Raw genomic sequence first — 16,092 nt, 5'->3', positions numbered from 1 at the left:
GACCAGACTGGCCCCCAGCGAGCAGACCAGGCTGACCCCAAACAGCACTGGGCCTCCCTCTGGCTGCTCCAGCCTGGACCCTGTCGGGGCTGCAGCCCTGGGTGCCCACCCTGGCCCAGGCCTGTGCGCAGGCCTAGGCTTCAGTCCAGGGAACGAGGTGCAGACTTTGGCAGAGTTTTAATGGCAAAGTTGGCTGCAGCGACAGTGCCACGTGGGTGGGGGCCAGAAGCTGTGGTGGGCAAGGGGTCAGTGGGCAACAGGGCAGGGCCAGATCCCTGAAGAAGCAGCGAGCGAGGACTGGTGGGCGGTGGCGGGCGGGCGGGCGGGCGCTACATGATGGAGCAGGCAGACAGCGGGTTCCGCACGTGGCAGGTGCACGCGGCCCCGCAGTACTGCCGGAAGGTCTGGTAGCAGCTGCCCTCAGGCTCGCCCCCCCACTGGCCACCGGACGGAGCGGTCAGTGCCTCGGGTGGCAGGCGGCTCAAGATGGACGTGTTGACGGCCAGCGCAGCCAGGCCGTAGTCAGTGAAGAGCACAGTCTCGCGGCGGCAGGTGGGACAGGAGATGAACTTGTACTTGGGGCAAGACTCGTAGAGAATCTGCAAGCACTGCTCACACACAGAGTGCAGGCAGGACAGCACGCGGGGCCGCCGCTGCGTGACGTTGTACGTGTGCCCGCAGGTGGGGCACTCCAGAGGCTCTCCTGCAGCCGCTGCTGCTGCCGTGGAGGCCCCTGAGGCCGCAGGGCCGGGCCGAATCACATACTGATTCACGATGACCTCGTCCGCCGGCGCCACTCGGGGGAAGCCCAGCTCCGCGCTGCCCTTGCGGGGCCGACGTGGCAGCGGCGGGGTGCAGGGCGCCCCTTCCAAGGCAGGCATGTCCCCCCCACAGGCCTGGTTGACGATGATCTCTGTGTCTGAGGGCCAGGCTCTCTTGGGTGCCAGAGCGGGGGTGGGCCGGGGTGCAGGTGGGAAGCAGGGGGCGGCCACCTGCAGCTCGGGGAACTTCTCAGGGTGGACCATCTTCATGGCCTCCATCTTGAGGATGACATGGGGGCCCTTCAGGCAGGACATGAGGAAGCCCGGCCAGCCACTGCCCACCTCGGGCCCAGGGTCAGCCGGCATCCGGCTGTCTCCAGTCAGACTGGGTGTTCGGGTGGGTGGGGGAGTTGGGTGGGGCCGGGGGGGAGGAGAGGGGGCAGCATCCTGGTCCCGCCAGGCCTGGTGGGAACCCTGGACGCCCTGTGGACTCCTGGGGGAGGCTGGCAAGAGCTTGGGGGGAAGGGCCCCCCCCAGTGGCCACAGTGGCTTCTCAGGTCCAGTTCGAGGAGGAGGAGGAAGGAGCGGGGGAGGAGGAGAGGAACAGGGGCAGGGGGGTGTGGGAGACTGCCCTGGGCTGGAGGTCGGGCCCAGGGGCTCACCCAGGGTCTCTGGCTGCTGAGGCTGGCGAGGGGGCGTTGGGGGGTGTCCCCCTGCAGCCGAGATCAGCCGTCCCGGGGCCGGGACATCCGGGCAGGCAGGGGCTAGGTGGGCCCCATGGCTCCAGGACAGGGCGCCCAGGGAAGGCAGCTAGCCTGAGCCCTGGCTGCGGAAGGACCCGGGCTGCAAGCTCGGCGGCGGCAGCGGCGGCGACGGCGGCGGCGGGAGCAGAGGAGAGGCCTGCACCGGGCCCGAGCTGCAGGTGAGAGACAGCGTGAGGGCAGCGCCCGGGCCCACCCTCACCCTCACCCTCACCCTCACCCTCACCCTCACCCTCACCCTCACCCTGCACAAAAGACAGGGCGCCCGACCTCTGACCCTTACCCTCGCCAGACTCGGAACCCAGCCCCCTCCCCAGTCCCCGTTCCCGAGGCCCGACCTCTGCCTAGGAGTGGAGGCCGGCGAGCGGCGACCCCGCGCTGTCCCGCCCCGCCCGCACTCACCTGCCCCAGCCTGGCGTCCCCGGCCGGGCCGCGCGCCGCCGCCGCAGAGGTTGTCTCAAAGGCAGGCCTGGATGCGGCGCCCGCGCCTTGGCCCGGCGGCTCCGGCGGCTCTGGCGGCGACCTCGGGCGATGGCCGGGCCGCGGCGGCTCCCGGGGGCGTGGGGCGCGGGGCTCGGCTCGGCGCGGCGGCGGCGGCGGCGGCAGGTGCGTGCCGAGCGTGGCGCGCTCTGCGGCGGAGGCGCGGGGACCGCAGTGCGCGCGGCACCCGCCCGCGCCCGCAGCGCCACCCCCCCGTCTGGGGACCCGCGCGGGGTCCGCGGGGCGGGGCCAGTCTCTCTGCCGCCCCTCGATCCGCCGCGGGCCTGGCGCCCGCTCTCGGGGTCGCCCTCCTCCTCCCCCCGCGGGCCGCGTGGGGGTCAGGATCCCCGCGGCGTCCCCCCTCCCGCCTCCCCTTTCCCCGTCCCCGTCTGGCTGAGCCTGGGTCCTAGTCAAGCCCCCCGCCTCAATTCTGGAAGGGAAAGCCTGCTTTGAGCTCTCACAATGCCAGAGGGAGGAAGGGGAGGAGAGAGCCCAGGGGTGGTCATGAAAGCTGGTTCCCAGGACCCCACCGTGGGACTGCCTTGTGTCCCCCCCCCGAGTCAGGGTCTCTGCTTGTCCTTCCACTCGGCCCCCAGTGGGAATGCCTCCAGGGTTTTCTGGATCACAGGTGCAGCAGGCTGTTTCCAGCGCTGGCAGGCTCAAAGACCGCGATGTGACAGAAGAGGGTGAGCAGGGGCGGGCAAGCGACGACCAGAGGGGTGAATGGAGGGAGGAACGGTAGTTGGGAGAACGCTCCAAGGACAGGACAGTTGGACAGATGGGTGGTGTGAGGGGTAGGTGGAAAGTCAAACAGACAGCTGGACAGGCCGCCATGGGGCAGCTCAGGGAGGACACGCACCTACACAGGGTGGGGTGGCCCCTTCCGGCATCCCAGCAGGTCAGCACGTGTCCCGTTGTCACAGAGTTGTGTGCTAACCTGACCGCACCCAACACAGAGGCCCCATTCCTTTCTGCTTCTTCCTCAGGCCAGGCTTCCCTGCCCCCCCTGTGATACGCCCTCTGCCTGTGAGGAGCTCTCAGGTGAGAGGGAGGACAGAGGACATGCTGACAAGTACAGGGCAAGGGACCAGGGCTGCATGGGCCTCCAGAGAGCCTTTCCCTAACCTGCCAGGGCCACCACGTGGCATGCTGGCACTCCTTTGATCAGCACTGGGCCATTCACCTAACCCTGGACAGTCCCAGCCCCTTCTGGCCACAGCTCCTCTGCTCTGTACAGGCCAGACTGCACCTGGCTATAGACCTAGCCCCAAGTCCTGCAGGCAGCAGAGCCCGGAAAGGTCGGCGTTCCTGATAAAGGGCCCCACGCGGGCAAAACAGGCTAGAGAGGCATCCGTGGCCCATAGGCCTTGACTTTGCCGCTCTTTGCGATCTCAGGCTAGTGCCTGCGCCTCGGTGTCCTCCACCATTCAGCGAGAGCATGTGTGCTAGTGAGCAGGTGCCCCGTGGGAGGGGCAGCGGGGTGCTTATGGGGCCCTGGTGCGAAGGCAGGGTAACTGCGGCAGCCCCGGCCAGGGGAGGACTGGGGGTCCAGCCTCGGCAAGGGCTTTGCTCATCTCCCCACCAACTCCCTAGGCGCGTACCCAAGGTGGTACCGGCCACTAGGCCCCACCCCCTACCCGAGGCCCCGCCCCTAGAGCTGAAGTCCACCCAGTGCAAGGCTCCCGCCCAGAGCCCGCCCAAACCCACGCCTCCCGAGCCGGGCGGCTCAGAGCTGGTGCAGCCCAAGCCGGGTCCTGGACAGATGAGGCCAGCTGACCCCGAACCTGGTGTTTAGGAAAACCCTTGAGCGCAGAGGCTTCTGGGAAATATAGTTCCCACCGGGCGCACCTCCACCCCCCGCCCTGTCAGTCCTGTTTTGCGCATGCGCCAGCCTCCTCGCAGCAAGGGGCAGAATCCGTAGGGGCTGTGGGCGGGGCTTCTGGCGCCTGCGCACTGGACCTCTGTTGTCTGCTTCCCAACTCCCGGTCTTTGGGCCTAATTCTCCCCACGTCTGGTGCCGCGTCGGTACTGCTCATGTCCGGACCGGTCTGACCGGCCCCATGCAGGCCACTCTGGTCAGCTGGCCTCTGGGCCGTGTCTGATTTGATCCCGCCCTTCCTGGGGATTCCCCCCGAGCGCCAAGGACTAGGGGTGCGTGTCCAGGCCGCACCCTACTGTCCCGGTTGCCCCAAGCGGAGCTCACCGTGCCAGGCCCAAACCCAAGACCCCAGTGCTCACATCCACCCCCCACATACAGCGACCCTGTATGGCAGGTGCTATGTGCCACCTCACAGATGGAGGGGATGCGAGGGCCAAGGATGGGGACGCTGAGGGATCGGGGGCTTGTGGCCCACGAGGCCACCAACCAGAGGGAAACTGTAGTTTCAGAAATGAGCTAGAAACGTCACTTGTGTATGAAGCCCATGTCGCCAATCGTAAGATAAGTAAGTTTTATCGGCAAAGGTGTGTAAACCAAGCATTTCTTATCAGTTAAAAAAAACAGCAAACCTCCAAGCCGTGTGTTCGCAAACATCTTGGTCTCTGCCTGCAGGGTAGAGGCTTGGGTCACAGTGAGGACCTCTGCCCTCTGCTTCAAAGCAGAGGCTTTGAGACGTGTGAGTAATGGCTGGGCCCCCAGACCACCTGCAGGCCTGACCCCAGACTCGCCTCCTGTCCTGCGTTCCGGTGAGCTGCAGGTCCCTGGAGGGCCAGGACATGCCCCAGATGCATTGAGGCTGAATCACCCAGGCTGGCAATGTCCCTGGGAGGCCAGGCCGCAGTCAACGCCCAACCAAAAAAGGAAGGGTGGGTGGCCGCTGTGCTCCAGGAGCTGGGGCCTCCTGGGATCCTGGGAACCCCATCTTTGAGCCCCGCCCACAGCCCCACCCCTCCCCAGGAGGGAAAAGGCAGCTGCCAGTCGCTCAGCTCACAGGCACTGGGACCCGGCCCAGAGAACAAGAGGACAGCTTGCTGCCGTCACCACTTCAGGTGGGTCCTGGGCTGAGGGGCTTCCGCACCCCCTGTAGGACCAGGTTAGCTGCATCTCCCAGGCCCCCACCCCACTCCCAGCTGCATCACAGGGCACTGTCTCTCAGGGAGGGCGGGGGACACCTGGGGGCAGCTAGGAGACGCTGGCCCTCACTCTCCCTACACTCCGCTACCTTGCACACGCACTGACACATAGGCCTCACACACACTCAGGCACTTCCACAGCCTGGCTTTTCTTGGGTTCCCCTCCACTGAGCTGATTTTGTCTCCTCTGCCCACCCCTGCCAGGCCAAGCCATGGACCCCCCTGAGATGCTCATCAAGGACCCGTATGCCCATGTCAGCATCCCGAGGGCTCACCTGCGGCCCGAGCTGGGGCAGCAGCTGGAGGCGGCTCCATCCTCCTCGGAGTCGCAGCCTCTGCCCGTGGGGTCCTGCACCCTGGAGCCTACCGAGGAGGCCCCGGGGCCCAAGGGCGCCGAGGGGGCTGCCTCCATCCAGGGCCAGCAGGCCTGGCAGCAGCCCTGCACCCCCAATGGCAGCGGGCAGCAGCAGGCAGGACTGCCCTACGCTGGCCTGCCGCCGGTGGGGCGCGGCGACGACATCGCCCATCACTGCTGGTGCTGCCCCTGCTGCCCCTGCTGCCACTGCCCCCGCTTCTGCCGCTGCCACAGCTGCTGCTGTGTCATTTCCTAGCCTGGCCCCTGGGCCGCAGGGCCTGCTGCGGGACGCCCCCCCATGGCAAGCCCGGGCCTCTGCTCAGGCGGCCACAGCAGTGCCCGGACAGTTGGAACAGCCACTGGCCTGTTGTCATGGGTGTTGGCCGCTCCCCACCCTGGACAGCGGCACCTACCCACCGAGAAGGCTGACAGCTCAGCCCCCGCCCCTGAAAACAGAGCCCTGGGCACTGGCCATGATGGCAGCCCCGGGGACACCCTTGGCCACCTCTTCAAGGCCCAGGGCCAGGCAATAAAGCAGAGCGAGCTTCGTCCCGGCCACTCTTCTCCTTTGCTGCTACCCGCTTCGGGAGGGTCCCAGGCTAGACGCCACCACAGGCTGCCAGCCTCTATGGGACATTCCGGGGTGGGGCAGCCTCATGACAACCTAACCTGCACTGCACTCTCAGGTTGGCCCAGAGGCTGTACAGGAAGGTCGGTCAGGCCTGGGTTTGAGCTGCCCTGCATTCCCTGGGGCTGAGGGTGAGCCTGGGAGACAGGAGAGTCTGCGGGTCAGACAGCAGGAGCACGCTGTGCCTGGAACCAGGAGTAGAGCCCGAGAGCAGTCTCCAGGAGGAGGACCGCGTTGGCAGCACAGTGGTGGGTGGGCCCAGCGCGGGCAGGTTTCCAGGAGTGGGAGCCCAGGTGGCCAGCACCAAGCCCTGCCCGCCGGTGAGTCACTGCCCTGCCTCAGCCGGGGTGTTTTTCTGGTTTCCCACAGAACACCCAATTCCTGAACACCTGCTGTGTGCTGCTTCCCGCCGTCCTGCCTCTGGGGCCTGGGCTTCGTGGAGGTGGGCAGAGAAGGCGCTGGGCCAGACCCATCTCCCCGCTGTCCGAGCAGCACAGCGCACCTGCGTCGGGGGCATGTGGGGAGCTGAGCCATTTGGCACGGGGGTGAGGCCGGGATGCCAGTGTGAAGACTGAGCAGCGAGGCCAGTACCAGGCACGTTGATGTTTCCGGGGCCGGGCAGAGAGAGCCGGAGGAGGAGGCCACGCTGGCCCCGCAGGATGGACGGGTCCTGGTGCCAGCCCTCCCCCGACCCCTGGTGACTGGCCACACGGCAGGACTGGTCCCTGGGCGTGAGCAGGCGTGTCACTGGCCTGACTCCATGGGGCTCAGGCTCCCGGCCCTGCCCCATGACTGGCCCGCACAGGAAGATGACCCCACCCGGGCCAGCCACCAAAACCCGTCTGACCAGTCCAGGAGGCGGGGGTCTGCCAGGATGGCAGGAGTAAGGAGGGGGCCCTTTGGGCCTGGCTTCCTCTAGCGGGACGGAGAGGGTTCTGGGGTCCTGACCTCAACCCAACCCTTCCCAACACACCCCATTCTGCTATGTCACTGGGCTGGCCCCACGGCTTTGACCAGGCAGATGCCAGGGGGGGATGGCCTCTGAGAAGGGCATCCGGAGCTGCCCATGGTGCCCTGCACCTCAGCGAGTTTCTGGGTGGTCTCTGTGTGAGTGCGGATCTCCACTCCTGTGCTTGAGGGCCTCCTTGGAGCCTTATGGGGCTGGCTTGTGATGGGAACATGACACACACTGTGCTTGAGCCACAGAGCAGAAGGACCCCGCAGAGCTCTGAGCTGGTGGGGGTCCTGGCAGGCTTCCTGGAGGAGGTGATGCTTGAACTAAGAGCTGAAGAACAGGCATCACCCAGGTCAAAGCCAAAAAGCTTTCCCATCATGAGGTGGGGGTGGAGTATGAGAGTGCGGGTGGGGTGGGGCAGGTCTGGGTGGACGAGGCAGGAAGATGGGCAAAGTTGAGTGGCAAAGCCAGGCCTGGGTGAGGGGTTAGTGGAGCCGGGTCTGCGCATGAAGGGGGCGGGGCAGGCAGAGTTGGGGGGGGGCCTTATCTCCTGATGAGTTGGTGGTGCTGGTGGATCCAGTTGCAAGCTCTTTGTGGCTGAAAGGAGAGCCCACGCCTGCCCACAGCCACCACCTGCCTCCCTGCTGACTGGTCCGTGGTAGGCCAGTAACGCGAGCCCCAAGGAGGGAGCTGCAGGGCGCCCTGGGTCCCCCCTACCCCCAGCCACCCTCTGGCTGGACATAGCCACCCAGCAGCGCGGATGCAGGTAAGAGAGGCCTGGGGCTCAGGCAGGTTGGGGTGGGTTCGGGCCTGGGATGGCACACGAGGGCCACAGAGAGAGACCAGACAGCAGGGCAGAATGCTGCCCAGCAGCTGCCACAGGGACCCAGGCTGTGCCCAGAGCCTGGTGTCCACCAGGCCCACTGGCCACCACCCACCCTCCCGGGTCTGCAGAGGCCTGGGCTCCTGGGCTCCTGGGCTCCTGTCCTCCGGGGGGGCTTCTGGTGCTGAGGCCCCAACCATGCAGGACAAGCATGGGCAGCCTGGGATGGGTAGGCTGCAGCCTCCCTGCATGCCTCCCCCAGGATGCTGCCGCCAGAGGGTCCCCGGGCCTCCGAAGAGGGCACAGCCGCTGGGCCCCAGCGAGGCGACTGCGTCATCTGCTACTCGGCCTATGACCTCACTGGGCACCTACCCCGCCGCCTCTACTGCGGCCACACCTTCTGCCAGGCGTGCGTGCGGCGGCTGGACACGCCAGCCCACGAGCAGCGCTGGATCCCCTGCCCGCAGTGCCGCCAGAGCACACCCACGCCCCGCGGAGGGGTGGCCATGCTGGACCTCGACCTGGCCGCCTTCCTGGCCGTCAGGGCTGAGCGGGAGCTGCCTCGCACAGAACCCCAGCCCCCCACGCCCCTCAAAGGCAGCACCGCCATCACTCAGCAGCCGGCCAGGCTTTGCCCTGCCTTGGGCCCCCAGCCCCACTTCCCCCAGCCCAGATGCTGCTGCTGGGGCTGCAGCGGCCTCTGCTGGGACCCCCCGGGCAGCCCCGAGGCCTGAGCTCCGGCCGGCCTACAGCACGCCTGCCCAGAACCTCTGGCACGCCTGCCCAGAACAGCCTGGCGGCAGAGTGTCCCGGGTGCCACTCCGCGTGTTCACCCCGGGGCCACAACCTAAGGTTGGGAGCTGTGTCCACAGTACCATAAGCCCCTGTAGGAGCTGGAATCCCAGCCAGGATTCCCAGGCCCCGCGCTGGTCTGTGTGCAGGGGAGGGGTGCTGCTGTCAGAGTCGCCTGCAAGCCCAGCCCGGGTCCAGACCCGGCTCAGAGGGTGGCTCCTGAAAGGGTCTGGGGACCAGACCCCGGGGACTGGGCTGCAGGCCGGAGCGGCAGGGCCCGGCAGAAGCTGTTCCCGGTCCTGCTGGAGCAGGTCTCCCCTCCTCTACAGAACGGCTCAGAGGCGTGAGCCCGGAGGGAGGGAGTGCCTCTCCCTTCACCCCTGGCCTGTGAGGCAGCCCTGAGATGTTCGGGAGCTGTTTGGGGAGGGTCCCCCGCAGGCACAGTCACTGCTGCCACAGGTGTCCAAGGAGGTCCAGGCCCGGGGTGGGGGGACCTGCCTGAGGGGCTGCTCAGGACAGCCGCTCCCATGCCAGGCCCTCAGCTTCCTTCTGCCTCCCAGTGGCCACCAGACAGACCCTTCGGAGGGACCAGAGCACGTGCTGGAGACAGTGGACGCAGACCCCACCAACTGGGCTGCAGCATCCCCGCCCCCGCACAGAAAGGAGCCCCTGGGAGGGACCGCGGGGCCCGCCCCGGGCAGCGGGCGGCAGGGGCGGACAAGAGAATGTGCTGAGAGGACACTCAGAACCCTCCTCCTTCCCAGGGACAAAGTCCCCCTGCACCAGCGACCGGTGGGCAGCAAGCAGGGGGCCGGGAAGACCAGGCCTGACGGGGAGGGGCCGGCCCCAGCTGGGCAGCTCTTCCTCCCCACATCCCAGGCGCAGGAAGGGGACTGACCCCAATAAGAGGCACTCCACGAGCAAGGGGGCCGGTCAGGGCTCAGCTGGAGAGAGAACGGGATGGGCCGAGTCTCCTGGTCCAGGTGAGCCTGGGCCGTGGGCTGGGCAGCAATGTGGCCTGGGGGAGGAGCCTCGCCCACCCTCCCCCTTGCAGATGAAGGCATGACACCCGTGACCATGACCATTGCTGGCCACCACTGGGGCTGAGCCCGCTGGGAGCTCTGCCAGGCCCAGCCCTGCCCCAAGCCCAGACCTGAACTGGATGACCTCAGGGGCTGTTGCCTTCCCCGCCTACCTGGTGCAAAGGGCTTCCCTCTGGCCATCTGACCGGGGTAGGAAAATCACAGTGAGGTCTGTAGAGCTCAGGGCAGACTTCCCGAGGGGTCCCCAGGCTGGCCAGCCAGAGCCCCAGCATCCTGCCCTGCCTTGGGCAGGCAGCATGCAGCATCCGGTAGTGTCACTGAGACATCCATTCATGGAAGTCCAGCACTAAGGGCCACCTGCCCAGCCCCGCAACACCCCTGGGTGACAGTGGGGCCTGGACAAGGCAGGTACTGGGGCTGCAATGGTACCCCTCGGGGGCCTCGGCTCCTGGGTAAACATTAATGGGGCTCAGTACACAGCAGGTCATGTGTGCGCCCAGTGGATCTTTGACCTGCAGCTGCTCCTGGCCTGTGTCTCCTCCCCGAAGGTGCCCCTCACTGCCCACACAGGTAGGAGCTTCTAGAACCAGGTGGGGACCTAGGACACTGGGGTCAGGGCTGGGTGACCTCCAGGCCCAGGGCTTAGGCGCCCCCCCCCCCCACTCTCTAGGAGCTGAGGGTGAGAGAGCAGCTTGGGGGCAGCAGGAGGGAGGGGTGGCAGCAGGCTCCCCAGCTCCCGGGCCTTGGGCACTGGGAGCCGAGGTGGGGGGCTCGATGGGGGCTCCAGACCCAGCAGGCTGAGGAGGGAGCCTTGAGGTGGGGTGGGGGCGACCCAGCCCCCTGTCCTGCTCCCCATCACTGGAGGTGGGGCCCTTATCAAGCGGAGATGTTGCCGTTTGGTACCAAATGCCAAAGTCTAAGCCGCGACTGGCTGCAGTGGTCTCTGTGACACCTGATAGGAGAGGTCCCCGAGTCCCCGGCTCCCGACCACTTCCGGCCACACCCCAGCTCCCTAGGCCACCCACCAGGCCTTCTTCCAGCCAGGACCAGCAACGGAGCCAGGGCTCCCTCAACTCTGTCCCCCCAAACTGGACTGGGGTCACCTGACAGCCACTTGAGGTCACTGTAGCCATCCCCCTGCGGACGGAGAAAGGGGAAGGTCACCAAGGCCAACAGCGGGTGGGAAGGGAGGACAGCGGTGAGGTCTCAGGCCTGGGGACCCCAAGACCTGGCAGGCAGGGGGAGGAGCTGTGTCTGAAGTGCCGTTCCCCCAAGCAGATCTAGACTTGGGCCTGGGCCTGTCCCTGCCCAAAATCCATGCCGAATTCCCTCACCTGCGCCCAGGCCCCTCCTGCCACTCTGGACACAGTTGGCCTGGTGGACCAGAGGCTGGGAAATGCAGGTACCAGGAGCCCCGGGGTCCCGGAGTCTCGGCCTGCCTCCCTGCCCACCCACCTGGCCCCTGACCCATTGCTCTGGGGAAGCTGGGAGAGGGGCTCCAGCCCGTCCGTCCCCAGGAGAGCCCAGGGGCCAGAACAGTGAGGGGCCCCCCTCCTTCCCACTCTTGTCCCTCACCCCAAGCCCCTGTGCCGCAGTCCCCCCACCCCCTTTTGCCGCCACCTAAAGGTGTCCAGGAAACAGCTAGGTTCCTGGCCCTACCTGACCCTGACCCCTGCAGGGACCTCCGGTTCTGCCCCCATCTTGGAAGACGGGGATGTGGACCCCTGGGCCCTCCCTCAGCTGAAGGACACTGGCCAGTCCTGGAAAGGTAGGTCTGGAGATGCTGGGTAACCGGACAAACGAGGCTCCGACTCGCCAGGGCGTGAGTGTGAGAGGGTTCCTGGGGAGAGAGAGCAAGGAGGGGGTTTGCCCCAACGGGCCCCACGGAAACCCGCCACGCAGACCACCGCCAGGGCGCCCTGGTCCCTCGGCTCAACGGCCTGCCCGCCCACCTGCTCCCCCTCCCCCCTCCTGTGGGCAGTGAGGCTCCCTGGAGGCCCGAAGGGGCTGTCTGCTTGGCCATTCTGCAAAGGAACAGAGGAGAGGGACCCTGGCCCTGTCCTGGGAGCGGGGAGAAGAGGAAGGGGCCTGGAAGGGGAGCCGGGGAGGGCAGGGTGGGGACTGGCTGAGGACAGCCCTGCCCTCTGTCCTCAGAGCTCAGCATGGCCGGCAGGGTGCTCCAGGTGGTTGCTGGCTTCCTCAAGGCCTGTGGGCTCCTGGGCAGCCTCTACCTCTTCATCTGCTCCCTGGACACCCTCAGCTCTGCCTTCCAGCTGCTGGGCAGTGAGTGACCGGCCAGGTGGCTGGGGGTGGGGCAGCCAGCCAACCCTCCCCAGCCTCAGGGCACCTGTCTCCCGGGCGTAGGCAAAGTAGCTGGAGACATCTTCACGGACAACGTGGTGCTGTCCAACCCTGTGGCTGGACTGGTCATCGGCGTGCTGGTCACGGTCCTCGTGCAGAGCTCCAGCACGTCCTCCTCCATCGTGGTCAGCATGGTGGCCTCCAAGCGTGAGTGCCCCCTCCCCCCCCCGGGATGGTGGTGGCGGGGTGAGGGGCGAGAGGCTGATGCAGCGCCTCTACAGTACTGACCGTCCGGGCATCTGTGCCCGTCATCATGGGCGTCAACGTGGGCACATCCATCACCAGCACCCTGGTCTCAATGGCGCAGTCGGGGGACCGGGACGAGTTTCGGAGGTGAGTGAGGTGCGGGGGAGGGCAGGGGCTGAGGCTGAGGCTTCCGACCACCCAACTCCATGTGGCCTCAGGGCCTTCGGCGGCTCAGCCGTGCACGGAGTCTTCAACTGGCTCACGGCGCTGATCCTGCTGCCGCTGGAGAGTGCCGCGGCCCCCCTGGAGAGGCTCAGCGCCCTGGCCCTGGGCGCTGCCAGCCTGCAGCCCGGGGGGCACGCGCCTGACATCCTCAAGGTGCTGACACGGCCGCTCACACGCCTCATCGTGCAGGTGAGGACAGCCGCTGCTTCCGGCAGGACCCACAAGCCGGGCCTGGCGGGGAGGGGTTTCTTGGGGAGGTGGCGACAGCCGAGGCAGTTCTGGGCAGGGCGTCGTCGGTTGGGGGAAGAGAGAGCACAGTGGGCCGGGCTGCGGTCCTCGGAGCCCCCGGGGAGTCCAACACCAGACCCAGACTCCTCTGTCCCCCAGCTGGACGCTGATGTCATTACGGGCAGCGGCACGGGCAACGCTACCAACAGTAGCCTCATTAAGCGATGGTGTGGCACCAAGGGGCAGACGGTGAGGTGCCTTTGACCCCTGACCTCCGACCCACTGAATTACCCGGTCCTGGCTACCCTGAGCCTGTCCTGAGCCCAACCCGCCTTGCCTCCCCAGACTGCAGGGAACCGCAGCAACTGTGGAGCGGCCGCTGGGGGCCCCTGCCCTGAGAGGGACAGCCCTGCCGCCGAGGAGACGCTGCCCTGTGAGGCCCGGCGCCCGCCCCCGCCCCCCCCCCCCCCCCCGCATGCTGGCTGCCGCTCACCCACCCCTGCCCTGCCGCCAGGCCGCCACCTGTTCGAGGGCACAGCGCTCGCGGACCTGGCCGTGGGCTTCATCCTGCTGGCCGCCTCCCTGCTCGTGCTCTGCACCTGCCTCGTCCTCATCGTCAAGCTGCTCAACTCCACTCTGCGAGGCCGTATCGCCCAGGCCGTGAGGACCATCATCAACGCCGGTGGGCCTTGAGGAGGCGGTGAGGGTGGGGGTGAGGAGGCCCGGCTGGGGGTGACCGGCTCCCCCTCCCCAGACTTCCCCTTCCCCTTCGGCTGGCTCAGCGGCTATCTGGCCATCCTCGTGGGGGCCGGCCTGACCTTCGTGCTCCAGAGCAGCAGCGTCTTCACCGCAGCCATCGTGCCGCTCATGGGTGAGCACACCAGGTGGCACCTGACCAAGGGGGCGGGGGGTTCAGGGCCCGTGATGACCCCTGGCTCCCCCAGGGGTCCGGGTGATCAGCCTGGAGCGGGCGTACCCCCTCTTCCTGGGCTCCAACATTGGCACCACCACCACGGCCCTGCTGGCTGCCCTGGCCAGCCCTTCGGATATGCTGATCAGCGCCGTCCAGGTACCGCCCTCCCGCACCCCTCCCCTGCCCCCAATCCCCTCCCACTCCCAACACAGGCCTGGGGCTTGCGCTCAGGCTCAGTCCCCTCCTGTCCAGCCCCGTGGGCTGGAGATGGGAGGCCTGCCCTGGGGCCTCAGGCTCGAGCTCTCCTGGGCCCCACCTCTGACTGCCTGCTCAAACCTGCAGCCTCCTCATCTCCTGGGACCCCAGGGGCCCTGTGGGCATTTCTCAGGATCCCAGGCTTTCTCCTCTTCCCCTGCAACCTTATCATTTCTAGGATCCTGTAGTCCCATGGTGCCTTCTCCTCCTTTCCAGCTGGCAGCTCCCCCCCAACCTCTCCCGAGGGACCACTGCATACTGCTGGCTGTGTCCCTTTGAGGCCTCCCGGCCCTCGGGGGCCTCAAGCCCCTCTCTGCCAACACCTCTAGGATGTCCCCCACCCCCAGGCACCTAAACCCCACAGGTCTCTACATGGATGACTCACCGTCTTCCTCCGTGCACCCTCGCCCGGTCACAATTCTGCCTCCGGGACGCCTCCCCCAGCTGCGTACCCCACGCCCAGTCCCATTCAGTCCTGCGGATTCTCTCCAGATCATCCCCTGTGCTCCACTGCTTCTGTCCCAGCACCCTAACAGGTGCAGCTCCTGAAAGCCTGGATCTTGCTGGGCTGCTGCCCACAAGAAGAGATGAACCCCAGCCTTCCCCGACTCCCACCTGCTCTCTTGCCTTGGCCCTTTGTCCATTTAGAACCTCCCAGTGCAGGGCCCTGATCCACCCCCTCCAGGAAGCCCTCCGGACTGCACCCACCACACCGACTCCTCGACTTCTTCAGCAACCCCTGGAGGGAGCTGTGTTCCCTCCACGTGTGGCCCTGCAACTCCTCCTCACAGGAGCCAGGCCAGAGCCCAGGGCTGGGTGGCCAAACCCGCTCAGGGATGACATGAGCAGGGTCACCGTGGACGACGCGTTGGCAAGCTAAGCCAGCTCAGGGGAAGGTCGAATCCACGGGGTCATCATAGATGCAGCTACCACATGGGGATGCCGTACTAGGGCCCCAACCCTCAAAGTGTTGGGGGGTGCAGGAAGAGCGGGCCCAACACAGCTGGCCAGAATTTGCCCTCCCAGGTGGCCGTCTCGGCTAACAAGCAGGACCCCAAACTGCCTTTGGGCTTAGTGCCCTTTCTGCCAAGAAAGGGAGGGGCAGGCGTCCTGGGGAGCCCAGGGGACCCTGTACCACAGAGCCCAGGCTCCTGAACCCTGCCTGCCCTCCCTCCCTCCAGGTCGCCCTCATCCACTTCTTCTTCAACCTGGCTGGCATCCTGTTGTGGTACGTGGTGCCCGTCCTCCGGCTGCCCATCCCACTGGCCAAGCGCTTTGGGGACCTGACTGCCCGCTACCGCTGGGTGGCTGTCGCCTACCTGCTGCTCAGCTTCTTGCTGCTGCCGCTGGCCGCCTTCGGGCTCTCCCTGGCGGGGAGTACAGCGCTGGCTGCAGTGGGGGGGCCCCTGGTTGGGCTGGTGCTACTCACCATCCTGGTTGCCATCCTGCAGCGGCACCGGCCAGCCTGGCTGCCCCGCCGCCTGCGCTCCTGGGCCTGGCTGCCCCTGTGGCTCCGTTCTCTGGAGCCCTGGGACCGCCTGGTGAGCCACTGCTGCCCCTGCAAGGCCTGCAGCCCCCCTCAGGCTGCGGCCAAGGAGGCCCACTGCTACGAGAACCCCGAGGTCCTGGCCTCCCAGCAGTTGTGAAGGGCGGCCGCCCCCAACCCCGTTGACCTCTGGGTGCCCTGAGGGGGTCCTAGTGGCTGCGGACATCTGCATCACCTGGATCACCTTCTTTGCAAATAAACAAGCCTGTACCCAGGTGTGGGTGGTCTTCTCTCCCCAACCCCGGGCTGCATGGGCAGCGCCGTTGCTGCCCCCCAGCGGACACCCGGGGCCCGCGTTGAGCCCTCGTGGGAGCTGGCCTTCCCCGGAGGTGCGGCTACACAGCTGATCCCCGAGGCCCAAGCTGTGACTCTGTTTCTCTCCGCGGCCACCGGGGGCAGAAGGCCCTAAGTAGTGGCCAATCCAGAGCGTGGAGACTTCCCGCAGCAAGAGGCTCAGGGTCCAGGGAGGCTGGAAGCGGCCGGGGCCTTCCCTGTGGGTGCAGGAGGGAAAGGGCGACCGGCTCCCACGCACCGCCGCCGCGGAGGACGCGCGCGGGCAGCTCCTGCGCCGTCCAGCCCCCCTGTCGGCGGTCGGGCTGGAGGACGTCACGTGGCCGCGGCAGGGCCCCGAGTTCCGCAGGTGCGTCAGGGAGTGGGGAGGAGACAGGTAGGACCGGGTGGCCCCAAGACCCCCTACTCCTCTCCGTC

General features: G+C 67.2%; 4 protein-coding genes across 12 annotated transcripts; 3 read left to right on the top strand and 1 right to left on the bottom strand.

Annotated features, from left to right (window-relative positions):
* Window positions 1-162: 162 nt before the first annotated feature.
* On the bottom strand, window positions 163-2,019 carry RNF208 (ring finger protein 208). The gene is made up of 2 exons (XM_061200845.1): window positions 1,925-2,019; window positions 163-1,677 (listed from the first exon to the last, which is right to left on the bottom strand). The coding sequence occupies exon 2, from the start codon at window positions 1,125-1,127 to the stop codon at window positions 330-332; it is 798 nt and encodes a 265-aa protein (XP_061056828.1). The 5' UTR covers window positions 1,128-1,677; window positions 1,925-2,019; the 3' UTR covers window positions 163-329.
* On the top strand, window positions 1,553-5,980 carry CYSRT1 (cysteine rich tail 1). Of its 4 annotated transcripts, none has more exons than XM_061200848.1 (6): window positions 1,553-1,683; window positions 2,631-2,688; window positions 2,989-3,043; window positions 4,554-4,687; window positions 4,899-4,990; window positions 5,279-5,980. In XM_061200848.1, the coding sequence occupies exon 6, from the start codon at window positions 5,287-5,289 to the stop codon at window positions 5,683-5,685; it is 399 nt and encodes a 132-aa protein (XP_061056831.1). In that variant the 5' UTR covers window positions 1,553-1,683; window positions 2,631-2,688; window positions 2,989-3,043; window positions 4,554-4,687; window positions 4,899-4,990; window positions 5,279-5,286; the 3' UTR covers window positions 5,686-5,980. The 4 variants fall into 4 exon arrangements, with proteins under 4 accessions (XP_061056831.1, XP_061056829.1, XP_061056830.1 ...); XM_061200846.1 differs by adding an exon at window positions 4,385-4,446 and having other exon boundaries at window positions 4,554-4,990; XM_061200847.1 differs by having other exon boundaries at window positions 2,614-2,688; window positions 4,554-4,990.
* Window positions 5,981-7,944: 1,964 nt separating this feature from the next.
* On the top strand, window positions 7,945-9,112 carry RNF224 (ring finger protein 224). Its single transcript, XM_061199564.1, has one exon. The coding sequence runs from the start codon at window positions 8,099-8,101 to the stop codon at window positions 8,567-8,569; it is 471 nt and encodes a 156-aa protein (XP_061055547.1). The 5' UTR covers window positions 7,945-8,098; the 3' UTR covers window positions 8,570-9,112.
* A 1,041-nt stretch (window positions 9,113-10,153) lies between these two features.
* Window positions 10,154-15,600, top strand: SLC34A3 (solute carrier family 34 member 3). Of its 6 annotated transcripts, XM_061199562.1 has the most exons (14): window positions 10,154-10,240; window positions 10,949-11,072; window positions 11,349-11,438; window positions 11,825-11,953; window positions 12,035-12,178; window positions 12,253-12,364; window positions 12,436-12,631; window positions 12,830-12,919; window positions 13,016-13,103; window positions 13,185-13,352; window positions 13,425-13,541; window positions 13,615-13,739; window positions 15,020-15,066; window positions 15,290-15,471. In XM_061199562.1, the coding sequence occupies exons 2-14, from the start codon at window positions 10,988-10,990 to the stop codon at window positions 15,381-15,383; spliced, it is 1,485 nt and encodes a 494-aa protein (XP_061055545.1). In that variant the 5' UTR covers window positions 10,154-10,240; window positions 10,949-10,987; the 3' UTR covers window positions 15,384-15,471. The 6 variants fall into 6 exon arrangements, with proteins under 6 accessions (XP_061055545.1, XP_061055546.1, XP_061055541.1 ...); XM_061199563.1 differs by lacking the exon at window positions 13,615-13,739 and having other exon boundaries at window positions 15,290-15,600; XM_061199558.1 differs by having other exon boundaries at window positions 15,020-15,600.
* Window positions 15,601-16,092: the final 492 nt, after the last annotated feature.

This window comes from Eubalaena glacialis, chromosome 9 (assembly GCF_028564815.1).
Source record: "Eubalaena glacialis isolate mEubGla1 chromosome 9, mEubGla1.1.hap2.+ XY, whole genome shotgun sequence".
In the NCBI taxonomy this organism is placed as follows: Eukaryota; Metazoa; Chordata; class Mammalia; order Artiodactyla; family Balaenidae; genus Eubalaena; species Eubalaena glacialis.
Note: the sequence above shows the minus strand (reverse complement) of the source record. Positions and strands in the feature narration are given on the sequence as shown.